General features: G+C 30.7%; 1 protein-coding gene across 1 annotated transcript in view; it reads left to right on the forward strand.

The window, feature by feature from the left end:
* LOC107447604 (B-cell receptor CD22-like) overlaps nucleotides 1-21,541 on the forward strand; it is a 401,378-nt gene that overhangs the window by 197,143 nt on the left and 182,694 nt on the right. The window contains exon 2 of the mRNA XM_071177281.1: nucleotides 1,063-1,389. Coding sequence (XP_071033382.1) covers nucleotides 1,063-1,389 — 327 coding nt within the window. The remainder of the gene's footprint in view (nucleotides 1-1,062; nucleotides 1,390-21,541) is intronic.

Here is a 21,541-nt window from a genome sequence, read left to right on the forward strand (position 1 = left end):
TTTCTGTGTAAATGCGAAAAAACATATTTGTATCTTTTGATTAAATGATAATTATTATAGATACAATAATCTGTTAATCATTACTGTTTATCGTTAAGAAATAAAAAAGATTTCTTATAAACTATGGAAATTTTTCTACTGGTATTACAAAACTATTATTTATTACTACAAACTCTTAACCCAGTCAGGTCCATAATCAAATTGACGTAATCACGCGATTCTCTTTTTACGGCCCACGGTATCATAAATGAGACGAGCCTTTCTGACTCCAGATGTTTATAATCACATAGAGCAATCACAATTACATATTTAATCATTACACCTCGTATTGGTAAGTACTCTTTAGTGCATACAATTCTCCAAGATCACGTGTTCCAAGAGTATAGACTCGGAGTAGGTGCCATTACAAAAATGTAAGGTATTTTTTAAGGGTATTTTGAGGTGTCAAGGATGATTTCAAAAACAACCTTAAAAGATCAACCTCCCAATCTATATAATTAAGGTGTATGAAGTTTTTATTCCCACTGTAATGAAGTTTTTATTCCCACTGAAATGAAGCTTTTATTCCCACTGTAATGAAGTTTTTATTCCCACTGTATGAAGTATGAAGTTTTTATTCCTATTTGAGGTTGTTTTGAGGTTGATGGAACTCTACTTTAGAGCAACCAACTAAGGGATGTTGTTTTTAAGGTTTACGGATTATTTTTTCTGCACTGCAGGCGAATACGTATATTTGAGGTGTGAATAATGTCACCCGATCTATACTAAAATTATTTATGAATTATATATGAGGTTGATTTTGTGCGATGTTAATGAGGTTTAAATTGAGGTTTACTAATGAGGTTATTTTTGATCTAAAACATAACTTCTTTGTACCTCAGGTGTAGTTTTTACACCTGTCCACCTCATAACAACCTCAAAAACACCTATTTTTTTAATCAAGGTGAGTCCGCGGAACCACTTCTTTCTCCTTTAGCTGGTCCTGAACTGGTTAAATATTGTATTTTTAATACATAAAAGTACAAGTTATGTGCAGTATGTAATACAAGGTTTCTATTGCAGGTCGAGAGCATGTGGTGTCCGGAAAAGTTGGTGAATCTGTGGTACTACCCTGTGAGGTGGATACTCATGGGTGTGGAAAGATATACGTCATCACATGGACCAAACACATCGGGGATGAGTGGCGCAGAGTATATCTATATAGCGACACTCATTCGAAACCCATGAACTCTTTCGCGGGAAGAGCCCATTTCATTCTTCACAACAACTCGAATGCCGAACTTCATCTGAGGTCATTGAATGTTTCTGACGAAGGCACATACAAGTGTGACGTCACATACGTGCATGGAAAATGTCCCTCATTGACATTCACCAAACTTTACACATTAAGTAAGTTATCTTTTCATACGCACTTATTCTCCGCCGATGTTGCATGAATAGAATGGAAATTTTTTAAAAACAATTAGGTACCAGTGACTGTATTAATGGTTTTAGACTATAAGAAAAATAAAAAAATTTAAAACCTAGGGTGTGCACATTCCGACTTTAATGAATAAAGTTCCCCTTGCGACGAGTTTCTTTGCAGAGCATCTGCACTATTATGCTCGATTTCGCTGTCTAATGTTGCATAAATCAAAACTAATTTTAACCAAATACGTTTTAATTAATTATAGATTGTTTTGAGGAGCCAAAAAAAATTCCTACCCCTGTGATTTTAGGTTCAGCACTTAAATTTTGTCATTCTTGTGTTTTTGTGGACCACTCTTGATGTCCTCAGGTANCAAGAACGGAGCTTTCGGCCTTACTAGCTCTAACTAATATTGGAGCATTTCCTTTTGCGACATATTCTAAGACATTTTTTATTTTCTATAATGACTTTCCTCAGTTTTTGTAGCGAATTTACAAGAATTTAAAATTATTATCGAAATGCCAGTTTGTGCGATTGCAACTTGAAAAGGAAAAAATATAATTTTCCGCGTGTTCCCTAAAGTAAATGAGCAACTACGTAAAGAATGGATTCCGAAATGACACAGTTAATATAAAACAGCAATACGTTTATTCTGTCGTTAAGAACTTTTATAAAAATTCATTATCTAAATAGAAACCGCCTCGTTACTTCAAAAAGAAAGGCAGGTGAAAAAAATTAAAAAATGGATAAAGTCAAAGAAAATTAAAATGTAAATAAAAAGTATAAATAAAATATATAGTATATAGTTGAAATTCTCCTAATTTCATAACATATTTTTTAATGTAGTTATTCTTAATATTTATGATTTTTTTTAAAAATTATACTCTCTTAAATTTAAATATCTTTAAATTATACCATCGCAAATTTAAATATCTATAAACAATTGTAAAATTTCTAATGTCATTATGAACCTAAATTATTATTTTGTTTCAGTAATTATCGTTTAACGTTGATGTTTCCTAATGATAAGGTATGAACAAATTACTATTAACGGCATATTTTAAAATCGGGGATTCTAAATTTAACTCAACTTATTGTTATAAAAGAATATGTAGATAAAANTAATTAAAAAAAAACACGGTTCTGACGCAACTACTTTTTCGAATTTGATGGGTACAAATCTAAATCTTAAAGTTTAAGATTTAGTTTAAGACTTAAACTAACCAATACGAAAAATAGATAATTAATTAATGTGGCCGCACTTTCACATGCGAATGTACACTATGTGTTAATTACGTAAAGTTTGAAAGCTAATAACCAGAAAAAGTCTAACTTATTATACTTTCATTTTTCTTAATAATTAAAGTTAAAACTGAACTTTTTAAAATAAAGTATTTATAGTGTCATTTTCGCCAACTAGTAAAATATTTTGTAAGTTAAAAATGGTATTTTTTTAATATACTGGCCAAGAAAGTTTTTTTCAACTATGTTTATGAATGGAAATAATGTGTTAATTACGTAAAGTTTGAAAGCTAATAACCAGAAAAAGTCTAACTTATTTTTACAAAGAGAAAGATGCAAAGTTATCATAATATCTTTGCGTTCGATCTTCCGAGATCTGAGGACACAGTGACGTAATGAGGAGGGAAATCGTAGCTTCAGTTCTAAGGGCGGAGTGAACTAGCCCTTCTATTCTCTTTAGCCCTGGTTTTGAGGAGCCAAAAAAAAAAATTCCTACCCCTGTGATTTTAGGTTCAGCACTTAAATTTTGTCATTCTTGTGTTTTTGTGGACCACTCTTGATGTACTCAGGTACTTGCACTGCAGAAAGAAGAAGATCATGGATGCCCACACATGTGACCTACGTAGGACATCAGAGCCAGCTGATCGTTGATAAGCAAAATGACATGTTAAGTCAACACAGTTAAGCTTATTTAAGCTAGTTAAGCTAAGTTTCGTTAAGTTCGAAGCTAAGTTTTCCGCATAAGTTAGAATGTTAGAACGTGAAGTTAATTAAATACAGCGCTGTATCGCACATCCAATTTGATGAAATATACTTCCTTCTCAACGACTTTTTTTACTTTACTTAGGTTCATTATTTGTTTATATATTTTATTGTAACCATGCCGTATAAATTTAATTTTGTGTACCTAGCAATGGAATAGAAAGAACAGTTGCTAACGTAAACAAATGCCACGTTTCAAAAACCAGTCAGGATTGAGACACCCACACTACGTCACTTGCACGTATCTTATTGTATTAAATTTTAACAATATCTGTAGCCTTGTGAGCATAAGAAAATGCTTCTTGTTTAAAAAAAATTCCCTACAAGTTTGTTCCTTGTTTGGTTTTGTTATAATATTATTTTCGTCAGGTACATCACTTTCTGATGCCAGAAATTGTAATTAATTTAAGATAAAAATAAGCCTAAAGCGTAATCGTACAATTAGTGAAATTAATAAAGCATTCCCGCAACAGCACGTTGTGGGCAGGGAGATTGGAGGTTAAGGCGTTCCAATTTCGTGACCAACGGCATGATTGTGGCAGTGTGGTCAGCATTGGTCAGCATTAAGAGTAAACCTAAATATGCTGGATTACCTGGCCGAAAGTAATAAAATATTAAAAAAAAAATATGAACTGCTTCGTCCGAACCATCTTTTGAATGTAACAGTCTGCAATACCGTAGATTATAAACATGTTCGAGACTTAATCTATTTTATTTTTGTTCAAAATCGGCCATTCTCGACTATATTTCATGCTATTCGATTCATGGCAGCAAAGTTGCTCCAAACATCGCGATTACCTGTTCAATTTATAAACAAAAATAATAATAATTATTAAACGGTATTAGAAACTATGCATGTTTAAAAAAATAATAAGAGCATAACCAGAATTGATAAAATGTGACAAGTCACCTCATGAAATATGATCCATAATTTTTCTAAAGAAGATTAACTGGAGTTTTTAAGCCATGTTATATCCGTACCGTCAATAAAGCCTTTTACCACTACTTGTTCTTAGTAATCTTGCTAAAATTCATAATGTACCAATCTAAAGATTACATTAGAAGACAATTTTTGGCACAATAATGATAAGGGATATTTCTAAATACTCATGATGTTCCAGAAATGCACAAGTTTAGTATGCACGGATTAAAAAAAAATTCATAAGCAGTTTTAGGCAATGGGAAATTCATATAATAACATCCAGATAACATGCAAATGTTGCATTAATTTTGACACTTTATATAAATGGGAACGGCTGCATATAATAATATATCCAACAATTACGACAGAAATCTATTCAACAATTTAATATGAATTGAACTCAGAGTTCTGCACTCCTTGTTGGATGTCGAGAGTGAGAACAATTAATTTAATCATGAAATGCGTCCTTATGTCTGGGAATCACGGAGATGGAATCTCAATTTTAAATGCCTCGTCAGTTATCCTACTTTATAACTGAATAACCCTTTCTTCCTTTGGTACAAACAAAATCATAAATTATCAAGGAATCAGTATTCAGTAAAAACTACGAAATCGTGCACAAAACTTAAAAACATTTATGCCAGCACAATAATATAATTTAAATTTATCACTATAATTCATTGTCTTTTCGGTGACTTGCCACTACTCTAGCAGCAAAATAACTTAGACTCTTATTTGGCCGATATTCATTTATTTTATACAATATCGGATTTACAATATCGAATTTACAATATCGGAAAAATATCTGACACCAAAAATATATTTTGTACTTTTTAAAAAAGAAAAAAAATTAATGATGACAATTGATGATGTACTATTGAGTGTATTTTAATACAGTCTTTATGAGAATTTATCTATCCATTTTGTTCGAATAAATATGTAGGATTTCATAAAAGTTTTATTAGGTTTTTTACCCGCCTATAAAAATAAACGTTACAAGTTTGTACGAGAATAGTACATTTTGGAAAAATAACTTTAATTGTAAATGTCGGCAATTAGTTACCATCCTGCAAAATTTCATCATACATTTCTGGTTGTGTATGCCCACTTCATCAGTAGATATGCTAAGTAGAATGCTCTTTCCCAACATATAAACTCTGTGATTAAATTGACAACTTATTTTTTTTCTCAGAATTGGCTAGCTGGTGCTCTTTAATATTTCGAGAATTAAATTTCCCAAGTCGTGCTCACTCCTTGTAAGCACTATTCATCATATATTTATTTTTCATTCTAATGAATAGAACTTTTTAAAACACATTTATATACCGGAAGTAATACACCGGAGCAATTTAACCTTGGTGCCAGTTTGGCTCAAAATTGGCTCCATCAAGGTCTTTTAAGAACATACACGGCGGGACCAGTAATAAGATGATGAAGTGAACAGGTTCGAATCCCAGCGATGGCTGGTCGATACGAATTCTGCATCCGGCTAGCACTGACCACAGTGCTGACGTAAAATATTGTCCGAATTTTTTCGGAACTTTGACCACTTAAATAAAGGGTGTAACAGCATTTTGGATAATATGGTCCTCATAGTTTTACCAGGAAAGCTATACAAAGTTTGAACCTCTTAGTGCTAATTTTACTTTGTACATATTTTTCCATATCTTGAGAAATTTTTAAGCAAAATGAAATTTTTTTCCCCACAATTGTATGTATCATTTATCCTAAGATAAACCATGTAAAAAATATTTTTTACTTTTTATTATTTTATTAAATAGCAGTCGAAAAAAATTGATTTTTAAGGTATACAATTTTTCACCTCTTTCCAAAGAATGTAATTTCGCATGGTAAAATGCAAAATTTGAGTGAAATAGTTCTTGAGAAATTGATTTTTAAAGAAGTTGTATATTTAAAATTCGACTTTTGAAAAATTATTCAACCGATTTCACTCAAATTTTGCATTTTGCCATACAAACTTACCAACTTTAAAATAGCGTGCAAATTGTATACTTTACAATTCAAGTATTTTCGATTGATTTTAAATAAAATAATAAATATTAATTTTTGTTTTTGCATGGAATTATTTTTGGATAAGTGAATCTTATAATTGTATGCAAAAGTTTTTCAGTTTTCTTACTACGTTCTGGAGTTATGACGAACTACGCGAAAAGTAAAATTAACATTATAGGGTCCAACTTTTTGATCGTTCTCCTGACCAAACTATGGGGACCATATTTTCCGAATTGCAACTACCTCATTTTGAAGAGCCGTCATGGTTCAGGGGATAGAGCGTTTGCCTTCCAATGAGGCGAACCGGGTTCGAATCCCAGTCGATGCGAGTTCCGCATCCAGCTTGCACCGACCACAGTGCTGATGTGAAAGATCCTCAGTGTAAGACGGATCATGGGCTAGAGTCCTCTTGCCCTCTGGCTAACCGTGAGAAGGTTGTCGTGGTCTTCCTCTCCACTTTGCGCAAATGCGTGTTAGCTCCATCGAAAAGTCCTCCACGAAGGTATATTTCTCCAAATACTCGATCCAGGAGTTCCCTTGTCTTCTGCATTGGGTTCAAAATTACAAGACTACGGAGTTGAGCATTAGTAGTCGTAAGCCCATAAAATTGGATCGGCTGTTCAATGACGGTTATAATATTATAATTATAATATTATAATGATTATAATATAATTATAATACCTTATTTTGAAGGTCAGAAATCCAAATTCGTTTGAAAAATGTTTTTTTTTTTCAGTAAAATTACAAAAGTTTAGTACAGCGTTCAATTGCATTCCTTGAAAATGTTACTCACTGATCAACTAATTCAAGATAGACAGTTGATCAGGTTATAAATTATTTGCGCCACTTTTATTATATACTATTAAATTGGGTTTTCGATAATCGAAGTCAATTAAGAGTGAGTCTTAATACAATGGGTTTCACTGTACTCTTTTTTTTTCTTTTTTATATTATAGCTGTTACTAGAATTGGAGATATTAAAATATTAAGAGACATAAAACGAGAAAAATTAAAGAAAGCGCAAATCATAAAATTCAGTGTAAGACATCATGAAACCAATTTCCCGCTATAGATGTTCCATTTCCTTCTTATCTTAAACTTTTTTATCCGTTGTAAAGTAATTTTAAAGTGGAAGGATATTTTTACTATTGAATCGGACGATTTTAAATAAGGGCTTTTTTATCGTTACTCTCAAAATGTATGATCGGTAAATAAATGAGAAAGATAGAAATTTCTGAGTCGTGCAATTCCCAAAAATATCGCCGTAAAAATCCCATTTTCCAGAAGCATCATTTCGACTTCCAATTTCATATCACATACCTTCTATCTTCCAAATAATGGAATACAAGCACTTTCAAAAAATCATCCATTTCTATCAGATCATAAGAAAAGGCAAAAATTCTTGAATTGATGTAACTCAACGCGTGTAGTTGACATATATGTATCGATCACGATCTTTGTAAGTGGAAAAATTCCATTGATCTCTAATATACTAACCGAAAAACGGAATCGATTGCTCCGTTGCAGTTGCAGTGAACTCACTCTGTCTCCAGAAGTGAGAGAAAAAAAAAGACAATATAATCCTTTCTTTCCTTTTCAAAAACGAAAATACAATTACATCGTCGATGTTGAATGGAGTCTTGAAATATAAAGATCTAAAAATTCTACTACTTTGTAAAGGTGGAAAAACCCTTGAAGCAAAAGGAATAAAGAAGTGCCAAATGTAAAATAAAAGCGCGAGTTGGAATAAATGTAGTGTAAATACCAAGCTACTTATATTCGAAAATTATTGACGCGTAAAGGAAGGCGGATATGGCAACATCAAAATATTTTTAAAAATCTGATGAATTTTTAAAAATTTATCAAATAATCCTTTGGCAATCAAACTGTCTCTCATGTTTATCAGTTTTTTAGAAGAAATTAAAACTTTGAACGCGCTTGTTCAATAACCGGAAATAGATGTGAAATTATTTTGAAAGAATTAGTAAATATAAATTCTCAATTTCTTGATATTTTTTTTTCAAAATTTTACATAGCTGAAAGGAGAAAAAATTTATCTAATCCATCTGTTTCCCTCAGCAATCAAACAGTCTCTCACGTTTAACAGTTTTTATAAGAAATGAAAACTTTGAGCGCCCTTATATAATTCCCAGAAATAAATGTAAAATAATTTTGAAAGAATTATAAATTTCTGAACAACTTTTTTTCAAAATTTTACATAGCTGAAAAGAGAAAAGATTGATCTAATCACTTCTGCTTCCCCCGGCAATCAAACAGTCTCTCATGTTTATCAGTTTTTATAAGAAATGAAAAATTTAGGAGCCCCTTTATAATACCCAGAAAAAGATTTGAAATAATTTTGAAAGAATTAGTTAGTAAATTTAGAATTATAAAATTCGTAAAAAATTTTTTTTTAAATTTTACATAGCTGGAAGGAGAAAGGACTGTTCTAATCACTTCTGTTTCCCTCTGCAATCAAACAATCTTGCATGTTTATCAGTTTTTATAAGAAATGAAAACTTTGAACACACGCTTGTATGGTAACTAGAAGTAAAATTACAATTATTTGGAAAAATTTAGTAAATTTAGATTCTTAATTTCTTAACACTTTTTTTATTCAAAATTTACCATCGACTTTTTTTGTTCTACTTTTTTATTATCGACTTTTTTTGTTCCCCTTTTCACCACTGTTTTTATTTTTATTAAAATTTACTCCAACGAATATTTAATTACAATTGGCATTGACATTAAGAAATTGTATACTGATTGCTTCAAGCAATTCCTTTTTAAATTACTATTTATTACTGTTGCCCGTTTTAAAATCAATAAAAATTTCATCGGAATTAATAAAATTTCATTAATAAAAACATATAAGGTGTGTAATTTCTGAAAGTTTACCTGAAAGTGTGTAATTTGAAATGTAAAGTGTGTAATTTCTGAACTGCTTTAAACCAAAGCAACTTGCAGCAGCGTCAAAAATTTTTATTCACTCTATAATAATCCCATGAGGATTTAAAAATTAATTGATAGAAGCTATTACATACTTGTATAATATATGTGTAAATATTTGCCAGAATTTCACAAATAATATATAATATGTTTCGATGTATGATATTCAGTTCATTTGCAAATGCTTTAAATAAACATCAAGAGATTTCTCAAAGAGCCAGGCATATTAAGTAAATAGAACATAATTGATATTTAATGCAAAGAGCATTCAAATTTTATCCCTCCAATCAGTGCAAGTGCAAATATTCATCAATCTTGAATCACTTTGCCACGAATATGAAATATAAAAAAATATACTCAGTAGAATAAAATAGAAATTTTTATTTCATTTAAAAAAAAAGAATACGAATTCAAAGAAAGTGCTGTTTAAACTTGGCCTGAAAAGTCCAAGCTACATCTTTGCTTGAAGGGCTGGCGAAGAAGCGAAGTTTTTAAGATCTTTTCAGAAATACTGGATACGGTTGGAGTATTTTGTCGTCGCCGTCGTATGGAGTGCGTATTATAAAGTGAATCTTCGACAAACGAATGTATAAGAAAGTTCTTGTTTGATTTGTAGTGAAGTTCGAGCAAGCACATGGTTCTGCTTTTATTACTACATTCTTTACTTCATTTTCCCCTTCAATATATTTTTTTTCCTGAATATACAATGTATGGGTAAGAAATGGAGAAAACTGATAAAAAAATTTAGATCTTTTGTAGAGTTTTTTTAATACTTTGAATTAGAACCTTAGATGAATGTTGAATCTTTCAGAAAATTGTGGAATGCGCTTTTTATTCCCCTTAAAATAAAATCATTATTCAAAATAGAAATTAAATGAAATAGTCTTACATTGGAAAGTGAATGCAAATAATATGTCAGGCATATATTAAATATTATTAAACAATTTTTCAAGTTTTGATGCGACACGTTGAGACTTTAGCCGAATCATAACTCAAAATCAAGACCCGAAATAAAAATATCATGATTAAAAATAATAAATTAAATAAATGCCACAGAATTTCGATTATTCGAATCTCTTTAAATCGTAACACTTATTGTTACCAAAGTAAATTTTTTTTATTCTGTGGACGCGTTTTCATTTTATTTTATTTTATTTTATTTTTTTTTATTTTATTTTATTTTATTTTATTTTATTTTATTTTATTTTAATAATATGCTGTCCAAATTCAGCTACACATGAAACCCTCAAATTAAAAAAAGCACTAGGTGTTCTACATGACTACATAGAATTGATCTCTTCATGTAATTAATAAAAAACCGTCTTTTTAGATGGTCAAGCGGATCGATTGATTTATAGTAAACTTCGAACAAATACATGGGTCTGCTTTTATTATTACACTCTTTACTACATTTTTCTCTTTAATTTTTTTTTCTGACAATGCAATGTGTGGGTAAAAAATGGAGAAAACTAATAAAAAAAAGGAAATATCTTTTGCAGAGTTTCTTTTAATACTTGGAATTAGAATCTTATAAAAATGTTTAATTTTCAGTAAATTGTGGAAAATGCTTTTTATTCCCTTTAAAATAAAATCGTTATTCAAAACAGAAACTAAAATAAATATTCCGATGGGGAAATGCAATCAAAAAAGCTGTATTTAAAAGATGAATGAAATAATCGGAATAATAAATTAAATGCTCCTCGGGAAATTTACAGACTCTCAAGAAAATTGACCAACTTGACCATTTGAAACCTATATTTTTTAATCACATGAAATGAACAATTACTTGTGGTCATGCTGTATATAAAGTGCTGTATATACATTGTAATACAAGCGTTTTTTGAAGAAAAAGAACAGCAACTAAAGCATTTACAATTTAAAAATTACGTTAATGGTTTGACAATATTTAGAAACGTGGTTAAATAAGAATGAATTTAATGTCCTCAAAATAAAACTTTTGTAATTAAGGGATGAATGGGAGCATGCATAATTTTTGAAATTCTAATTCTCGAATAAAAAACGAGTTTTGTTTCTCTTGTCAAATTTCAGCAACTTCTCAAATTTCAAACTCATTATCTATGCCAATTCTTTTTTCTAAATTTTTAATCCTTTTAACTATAACTTAATTATTCACATATTAATAAATTGCATCTATTAACAAATGACATTAACTGGTTCCAGAATTTTTGTAATATGTTCTAAAAATATTTCACGAAAATGCAGTAATTAGTGCCATTTTAATAGGCAATAATGATTAATAAATCATTTAAATTCGATTAAAGAATTAGAAAGGGTCATTAGTTTCATGTGATATCGTTGGATCATTTCCTTGTTCAATGAATTCAACTATTTTTAAATATCCACGGTTATTACTTGTTTGATCATAATCTGAGCATCATTACTTAAAATTATTAATTATAATTCCGGTTAATTATGTTGAACGATAAAATATTAAATATCAATAACGTTTTCTTTTCGAATAAAGGCGTTTTAATTAGTTTTTTTGTTTTATGTACATTTTAAGAATTGTTCTTGTTTTAAAGCAAGATAATGAATTTGATTTTCATTAAACATAAATAGAGCAATTAGTTTAATGTAGCGTTATATTGTTAGAGTTACCTTATTTTCAATTAAATGGTTAATTCGATTTTTCATTAAATTTAGCAAAAAAGAAACCTGTTTTCCCTTTTTAAAATAAGGATATTAATAGAATAAAGTCACACTTAACATTTGTAATAATGTCACAAAATTGCTGGTATTGCTTTTAAACTGTAAATTAATTAATTCTCATAAAATTGCATTTATGTAAATTACTGCAAAATTTACTTTACCTAAAATGTTCATATACTTTTGACAATAATTATAAGCTTAATAGTTACATTTGTTCAGGGAAATTCATATTTCAGGAAATTAAAAGTATTCAGAAATAAGCTTTTACAAACGAAGGTTTCTGACTTTTGTTTCCTTCACACGATTAGAAAAAAGTTAAGATCAATATACCCATACCATTGTTTTCAAACAGTAAATTAATTAATTCCCATAATATTGCATTTAAGTAAATTACTGTAAAATTTACTTCACCTAAAATTTTCAGATACTTTTTTTCAATAATTCGAAGCTTAATAGTTACATTTGTTCAGGAAAATTCATATTTTAAAAAATTAAAAGTATTCAAAAGTAAACTTTCACAAACGAAGGTTTTTGATTTTTGTTTCCTTCAAACGATTAGAAGAAAGTTGAGATCAATATACCCATACCATTGTTTTCAAACTGTAAATTAATTAATTCCCATAATATTGCATTTAAGTAAATTACTGTAAAATTTACTTCACCTAAAATATTCATATACTTTTTTCAATAATTCGAAGCTTAATAGTTACATTTGTTCAAGGAAATTCATATTTTCGAAAAGTAAAAGTATTCAAAAATAAACTTCTACAAACGAAGGTTTTTGACTTTTGTTTCCTTCACACGATTAGAAAAAAGTTAAGATCAATATACCAAAATAGGGTGAAATTTACTGTGTTTTTGACTCTATGGGACACAAAATCATAATACTCATCGAAGTGCTTTGATAATGAGTTTGATAAAAATAACAATAAAATAGGACGATAACAATAATAATATGTGATAAAATTTGGTAGATGTAATGAAATTTAGTAATTTTATCCTGACACCCTAGAACAGGGGTGTCAAACTCACGGCCCGCGGACCACATGCGGCCCGAGATCAACACTTTTGCGTCCCGCGAAAAAGTAAAATTCTAATTGGCTTGTGGCATCTGCCATTCCAGGGAAACTGCATCGTATCAAAAATACGCAGAAAAAATTTCTAATCTTAGAACAGAATTTGAAACAAGGTTTAAAGATTTTAATTCTTTAGAAGAAAAATTTTGTTTGTTTTCTTCGATTTTCTCAATAAATATAAATTTAGTACCCAGTAATATACAAATGGAAGTGATTGAGATTCAGTGCGACTCCAATTTGAAGGCAAAATTCATTGAAGTGGGTGTGCCTGAATTTTACAAATATTTACCTGCTAANAAAAAAGTTAAGATCAATATACCCATACCATTGTTTTCAAACAGTAAATTAATTAATTCCCATAATATTGCATTTAAGTAAATTACTGTAAAATTTACTTCACCTAAAATTTTCATATACTTTTTTTCAATAATTCGAAGCTTAATAGTTACATTTGTTCAGGGAAATTCATATTTTAGAAAATTAAAAGTATTCAAAAGTAAACTTTCACAAACGAAGGCTTTTGACTTTTGTTTCCTTCAAACGATTAGAAAAAAGTTAAGATCAATATACCCATACCATTGTTTTCAAACAGTAAATTAATTAATTCCCATAATATCGATTAGAAAAAAGTTAAGATCAATATACCAAAATAGGGTAAAATTTACTGTGTTTTTGACTCTATGGGACACAAAATCATAATACTCATCGAAGTGCTTTGATAATGAATTTGATAAAAATAACAATAAAATAGGACGATAACAATAATAATATGTGATAAAATTTAGTAGATGTAATGAAATTTAGTAATTTTATCCTGACACCCTAGAACAGGGGTGTCAAACTCGCGGCCCGCGGACCGCATGCGACCCGAGATCAACACTTTTGCGGCCCGCGAAAAAGTAAAATTCTAATTGGCTTGCGGCATCTGCCATTCCAGGGAAACTGCATCGTATCAAAAATACGCAGAAAAAATTTCTAATCTTAGAACAGAATTTGAAACAAGGTTTAAAGATTTTAATTCTTTAGAAGAAAAATTTTGTTTGTTTTCTTCGATTTTCTCAATAAATATAAATTTAGTACCCAGTAATATACAAATGGAAGTGATTGAGATTCAGTGCGACTCAAATTTGAAGGCAAAATTCATTGAAGTGGGTGTGGCTGAATTTTACAAATATTTACCTGCTAAGTTTGAAAATACTCGAAAATTCGCATATGAAATTTTTTCCATGTTTGGAAGAACTTATCAGTGCGAGCAATTATTTTCTGTTATGAATGGAAGTAAATCTTCTGTCTTAAACCATATTAATAACGCTCACGCTGGGCCAATTTTGAAAGTAGTCTCGGCCAATAAAATTTCTCCCGAAATAGGAAAGATAGTAGCAGAGAAGAGATGTCAAATATCAAAGAATAATTTTACTTTATATATGTTTATTACAAAGTACTATTGAAAATAAAAATATATGTTTCCATGAACACTGATATTTTTATTTTTTATTTAATTTTTTGCGGCCCACCTAAAGTTAAGCATTGTTTATTTGGCCCAAGTTAGCTTTTGAGTTTGACACCCCTGCCCTAGAGCATGCCAGAAAACCAATTATTTGATTACTTTTCAGTTTTGTATTTCTAACTAAATGTGAGACATTTAGTACTGTGGCTTTGCAAACCTAAAATTCTGGTTTATCTGTACCATCTGAACGGAAAAATTACCTAATGAATGTTTTAAATACCACATATTTCGGTTTTAATAACCAGAATCGCGTTTTATTGATAGAAATATCATTACCAAACAGTGTGGTATTTTTTTCAAATTTTTTCTTTCTCCGTACACAAAAATAATTCTCTTATTTTTTTCTCTTTTTAATTTCTTATTTTACATTTTTGACAGAAAATTTGTTTTAGTTTGGCATGCATTTATTGCCTGTAATTCCTTAAGTATTTTTTCAATGCCAAATACGGAACGTTTTTATATACATTTTCTAGAAAGGTATTACTTTTAATCTCTATCCCACTTAATTAGAAATACTTTTTATGTTTATATTGCCTGAAAAAAATAACTTTATTGTATTAACTTAGAAATAACGCTTTTGCTATCTTATTATCTTATAAGTAGCACTCTCATTGCTTAAATAACTTAACAGGCACGTTTTTTAAAGCCATCCCGAAGTTAAAATGTAACGTATCATCCCGAGAGAACAAATCGAATCCTTTATTTGAGTTCCTGTAAAACTAAATAAATAATTAGTTATTGTAATTTTATTTCATATTGCTATAAAATTTTTTTTAATTTCAGCATTATAAATTATAATAGTGCATCAAACTGCGACAGTTACAAAATTTGGTACTTGCACTCAAAGAAGAAGAGGAATATCATTAATACCCAAACACACGACCTATGACTTTACACGTGTTCGGTCCTGCACCCCTAGTTCTCAATCCTACAACCCTACAGACTCACTTAAGCTCGTCTAAAGACTATAGTTAAGCAGCATCTCTCCCTCCCTCTCTGTCTCTCTCTCTCTCTCGCATGCCTGTTAAGGCAGAGGGGGGAGATTGCTCTCGTTTTCCAGTGGCGCCATCTATGGCCAAGAATTCGACTTCTGCCACACCCATACATCACGCCCGTTTATAGGGCTGACCCATCCATTCATTTATCCACAGATCGTAATGTTGATCTGAATCAGAGAACGATCAATCTCCAATTTAGTACCCTCAGAGGTATTGATTTGTTATGGGAAGAAGGAGGACTTTGCTACTCGACAGATTTAACGTGCATCACTCACTTTACTGCACGGGGAGTCTTCGGCCAGCGGGGTTCGAGCTTACGAACTCTCGGACATGGGCCCAGTGCCCTACTGACCAGGCTAGCCCCTAAGCAGCATCACTTGGGTTAAATGGAAAAACTATTGTGGAGATGACAGAATTAGGGATTGGATTTAGGAGCTTAGTTGTGCTAAATTACTGGATCAGGTTGGCAACTGTGGGCAATGGTACGACGTTAATAAAAATATTAAGAGGATTAGCCTGATGACCTTCTCTTGGAATCAGTTTAGTGCAGTGCTTACATAGTTTTTAGGTTGACATTATTGAATACACTATTGATAATTGAATATAATATTGTTGAGCTTAGTCAGCACAGTACATGGATAGAATGATATATAAGTATATATTGTATAAGATTAGTGTCAAGTGGCAATGATTGCATATAGGATTTATAAATTTTTTTATTACATTTAATGCAATAATAATTACAGATAGATAGCATAAGTCGACGGCTTATAACCAAGAAGAATGGTTAAAATAGAACTAAGTTTGTCCACATACGTTAGAATGTTAACTAAAGTAAAATTACTAAATACAACACCGTATCCCTCATCGAATTTGTTAAAGTATAATTAATTCTCTTCTACGTCTTTTACTTAGTTTTGATATATTATTTGTTTATGTATCGTATTTTATAGTTGCCGTGATACATTTTTGTTTTGTGCAGCAAGCAACTTCAATGCATACTTAGTTTGCTAATGCTCTCCATGGCTTCATGTCTGTATTTGCATTAAGTAAGAAATATTGATTTAAAAAAGAACTGAAATCTTTGTGAAAGAAGATAGAAGGTGTCACTTAAGAGCATTGATACTTGACGGACTTAGCTTGCTCAAAATAGAATGGAAAGAACAGTTGATAACGTAAACAGATGTCATGTTTCAACAACTAATCAAGATAGAGATACCCACATTGCATCACTTGCTGGTATCCCATTTTTAACATTCAACTTCCACATGTGCATATCGATTTATTCAGTGAAAAAATTTATTCAGCTTACACATATTCTTGCGGTTTAATTTTATTTCCTGTCTTCGACGTAACTGTTCAGTTACCAAACAGTTCTGTTCTGTGAACGAAGACTATAAATCAATTAAATAGAAATTTGACATTTCTGAAATGCTGGTATTCTGATTATTTGGAATTCTATTCCATTAATACAGTTACCGCGACTAATTTATGCATAAATTGACATTCAACAGACCGCATTCACCTAAAAGTAATCGTTTGCCCTAAAAGAATCCTATACCGCCACATCAATTCTTTCGAAATATTTGACGAATTCCATTTCGAATAATGGAAGCGACAAATTTCCCTCCACGAGAAAATTAGTCTTAGAATTCGTCGCAATTCATCCCCTTGCGAAGCGAATCAGCTGCAAAATACGGGAACCAAATTTCCTCAGCTCCGATCCTATTCAGCCGAGATGGAATCTTTAAATAATTCATCTAAAAATGTTTCCCCGACGAATTCCGCGCACCCCTTTGTGTCCTACAACCCCTTTCACCTTAGGTGAAAATCATCACCATATAAAGACATACCAATCGATCCATCCTTTAGACACCTTCTGAAAATATTCACAGAGTTTTCACGCGCTTTTAAGATCCCCTTTAGTCCGCAGAATTAATCCTTAACATGCAGAGTAATGAAATGCAGGGGAAGAACTGTTTTGTCCCTACCAAGTTTAAATTTTGCGTTCGATATCTTAGCTGCACTATTTTATTTTTGAGTGAAAATCGATTATACCTTACTGCGTCGTTAAAATTTGTGATTTAGAATAATATTTATAAATACGTTAAATTGACTTTGAAGACGGCAGAACCAATGAGTATATGCAGGAGAAAAACAGGTTGAAAATATTCATAGTAACTTTAAAATTAGTATTGAAAACAATGTCATGGAAGTACTAAACTACAATTTAGCAGTGCTATATGTCATGAAAAATACATATCACCACTAACTGTGAAATAGTAATTTATTTAATCACTTTAAATATCAAATAAAGAATAATCATTAAGTATATGCAGAAAAAAATATTCAAATTATTCACAGTTATTTTAAAATTAGTATTGAAAACAATGTCATGGGAGTACTAAAACACCTTTCAGCAGTGCTATATGTTATAACATAACGTAACAATTTACCAATGCGCAATTTAGCAGTGCTATATGTCATGAAAAATACATATCACCACTAACTATGAAATTATAATTTATTTAACAATTTCAAATAACAAATAAAAAATAATCATTAAGTATATGCTGAAAAAAAAGATTCAAATTATTCTCAGTAACTTTAAAATTAGTATTAAAAAAATGTGATAGGTGCACTAAATCACATTTTAGCAGTACTATATGTAATAACATAATGTAACAATTTACCAATGCAAAATTTAGCAGTGATATATGTCATAAAAAATACATATCACCACTAACTATGAAATAGTAATTTATTTAATCATTTTAAATAACAAATAAAGAGTAATCATTAAGTACATGCAGAAAAAAAAATTTAAATTATTCTCAGTAACTTTAAAATTAGTATTGAAAGCAATGTGATGGGTGTACTAAATCACATTTTAGCAGTGCTATATGTCATAACATCCTTATCATTCAATATGTATTCTGTCATTTAATATATACACTGAGTGGCCAAATTATTATGACCACCTCAGAGTTTTATGCAAATGAGTTATTGCGTCACAGCGCTGCCGCTAGAGGGCAAGATAACTATAACGCGGGAATGCTGGACAAGTGAGTGATCAGTTATACTGTGTTGCTTGCTCAGATATGGGAAAGAAAAGTGATTTAACTGAATTTCAACGTGGAATGATTGTGGGTGCGAGATGTGTCGGAACGAGTATCAGCAAAACGGCTGCACTTGTGGAGTGTTCTAGAGCAGCAGTTGTTAATGTGTACAAAGAATGGACAATCAAGCAAAAAACCGCGTCTCAACGTCTGACTTGTGGTCGTCACAGGGTACTGAATGCTTGATCAGAGAGAAGGCTGGCCAGGGTTGCGCAGCGCAACAGGAGAGCAACAGTGCGACAAATTGCAAGTGACGACAAGTGCGACAAATTGCAACTGTGAACGTCTCTGAACGGACTGTTCGACGCACATTGCGCCGTATAGGGTATGGAAGCAGACCACTGAAGGAGTGGTCATAATAATTTGGCCACTCAATGTATATTCTGTCATTTAATATGTATATGTAGTAACATAAAATATGTATATCACCACAAACTATGAAATAATAATTTATTTAATCCTTTTAAATAACAAATAAAAATAAATAACGTTGACACCATCAAATACAGAGGTCACATTTCGGCATCGTTGTTAGTCGATACGCGAAAAGTCATATTGAAAGAAAAACACACTTATTTGTAGTCTCTACTGATAAGCGTCATTTATTTTAACCAATCAGGAGCATTCCAATCTGTAAGAAACTAAAATTAAAGTTAATAAAAAATAGCCTTATTCTTCCACAAAGAACATTCAACTTAATGACTTAACTCGAAAACTCGGAAAAGAGGATAAGACCAACACCTCCTAAATGAGAGAAGGCCTCAGCATGGGTTACCATAAACAAGAAATTTGATCCTTTAGTAGTCCAAACGTGATGAGATCTTTCGTATTTTCTTCCACTGCGCAGCTTAGAAGTCCGAACGTAGTTACACATTTCTCATTGCCTCCACTGCGCAGTTTATGTTCGTTACGTCGGACTACTAAATTGATCCGTGCTGAGGCCTTCTCTCTTCTAGGAGTACACTACAGTTTTTGCAATGAAACGAAAAACTTAAATTAGATGCTTAAGCACATTTCAAAATCTTTTTGTTTCTATTTAAAGTCAGTTCTCGAAGTAGAAATCTTAATTTTGCGCGGAATATTAAAAGTAATCTGCTTTGTTTTCGATTTTATTACTAGATCAATTTTAATTTAAAAATTTAAATGTTAAGTTAAAAAAAGAAGAAAAAATCTCGCTGTATTAATTTGTTTAATTAGGATAAGAAAATAATGAGGCACTGTTTTTCTCGGCATCAGTTTTAAAAGGCTTAAAGTAGTTAACATCTTTATAAGAGGAAGCCGATCTAAAAAAGTGAAAAGAATGATTAATTACTATAATCCTTTGATCAAAGCTAATTATACTTTAAGCGGATAAAAATGGAATGACGCAAATTAGAAAAAAAGTGACAAAATGAGTGATGCGTCATTCTTTGAGTTTTTTTTTCACTTTTTTTTTTTTTCGTTTTTCAACTAAAATATTTCCGAAAAAAATAAATTACCTTTAAAATCCTTTTAAAGGCAGTTTTTTTCTTCACGGAAGCAAAAATTTATTTCTTTTTCTAACCACAAAAAAATGCATTTTATTTGGCAAGGAAGTAGAATTCAATATTTTTGAAATAATATTTATAAAAATTACATATTGATATTATTCCTTAAAAATCTATTTCCGATATTTCGTCGTTAAATAGCTTTGATTATTTTAAATTTTATTGCTTTCTTACGTCATACGCCGTTACCAATTAACGTAAAAAATTATTACAATAAACTCTATAATATAGTATAAAATTATATAATATGTATTATGATGTAACATGATATAATTTATAATATAGTATAAAATTATATAATATGTAATATGATGTAACATGATATAATTTATAATATAATTTCGCCGACCAGGTGGCCGAGAGGTTAGCGTGCCTGACTGCGGGGCCGATGGTTGCGGGTTCGAATCCTGCTCAGGGCACGAATGCTTCTTTCTTTTTCTCTCTCTCTCTGTGTTCTATGTCCCTTCTTTTGTGTAATTATGTGAATGTAACCCTCCCTATAAACAGGTTTGTGGTTGTATGACGTGGGCTTGCCTACTCCACTGCCGTGGCCTAGCCATAGGTGCCCACTGAGTAATGATAAGAGAGTACCAATTCTGACATTTCTGAGGCCAATGGGAAATAGACCCGAGTACTCGCCATTAGCCAAAAAATAAATAAATGATAATATAACTACTAGCTGAATACTCGTTTTCGCTTGGGATAAAAAAATAAGCATGAATTAATTAGTACAGAATAACACTGCAAAATCGTGCACAAAGCATTAAGATGGATATCAACACAAATAATAAAGCTAGAATTATTTCCGCGTATTATATGTATAGATAGATAGAAAAAAATATTACAAATTATAACACAATGCAAAATATAATAACGCATCGTTAATTCAAAATTATATTGATTCAAAAATTTGTAATTTTACATGTTGCTATTCTACATATTAGCTGCTTTCAGTATTTTTGTTCATCATAATTTCATTTTAGATTTTAAAAAAATATTTAAAATTTTTATATACATCATATAATTTTTTATATGTTGTATATTCGATATTGCTAATAATTATTCTATATTTCTATAATACTAATTTGTTTTGTATTTTACTTGATCCATATTCATATATCATGAAAAAGACTGCTGAATTCGTCTTTTTTTCACATCAATTCATGCTGATTTCAGTAATTTTTTTCTCATAAAAGCGTTTTATATACTTACTGAAAAGTATCACTATTAACCTTATACCAGAGCTTTAAATGAAGATGGAAATAGCAATTTTTATTTTTAAATATGAATCGTTGTGGAAAATAAAATCATCAATGCGATAGTTCAACAAAAGGGGGGGGGGATAAATC

The sequence above is a fragment of the Parasteatoda tepidariorum genome, chromosome 2 (assembly GCF_043381705.1).
Source record: "Parasteatoda tepidariorum isolate YZ-2023 chromosome 2, CAS_Ptep_4.0, whole genome shotgun sequence".
NCBI lineage: Eukaryota > Metazoa > Arthropoda > Arachnida > Araneae > Theridiidae > Parasteatoda > Parasteatoda tepidariorum.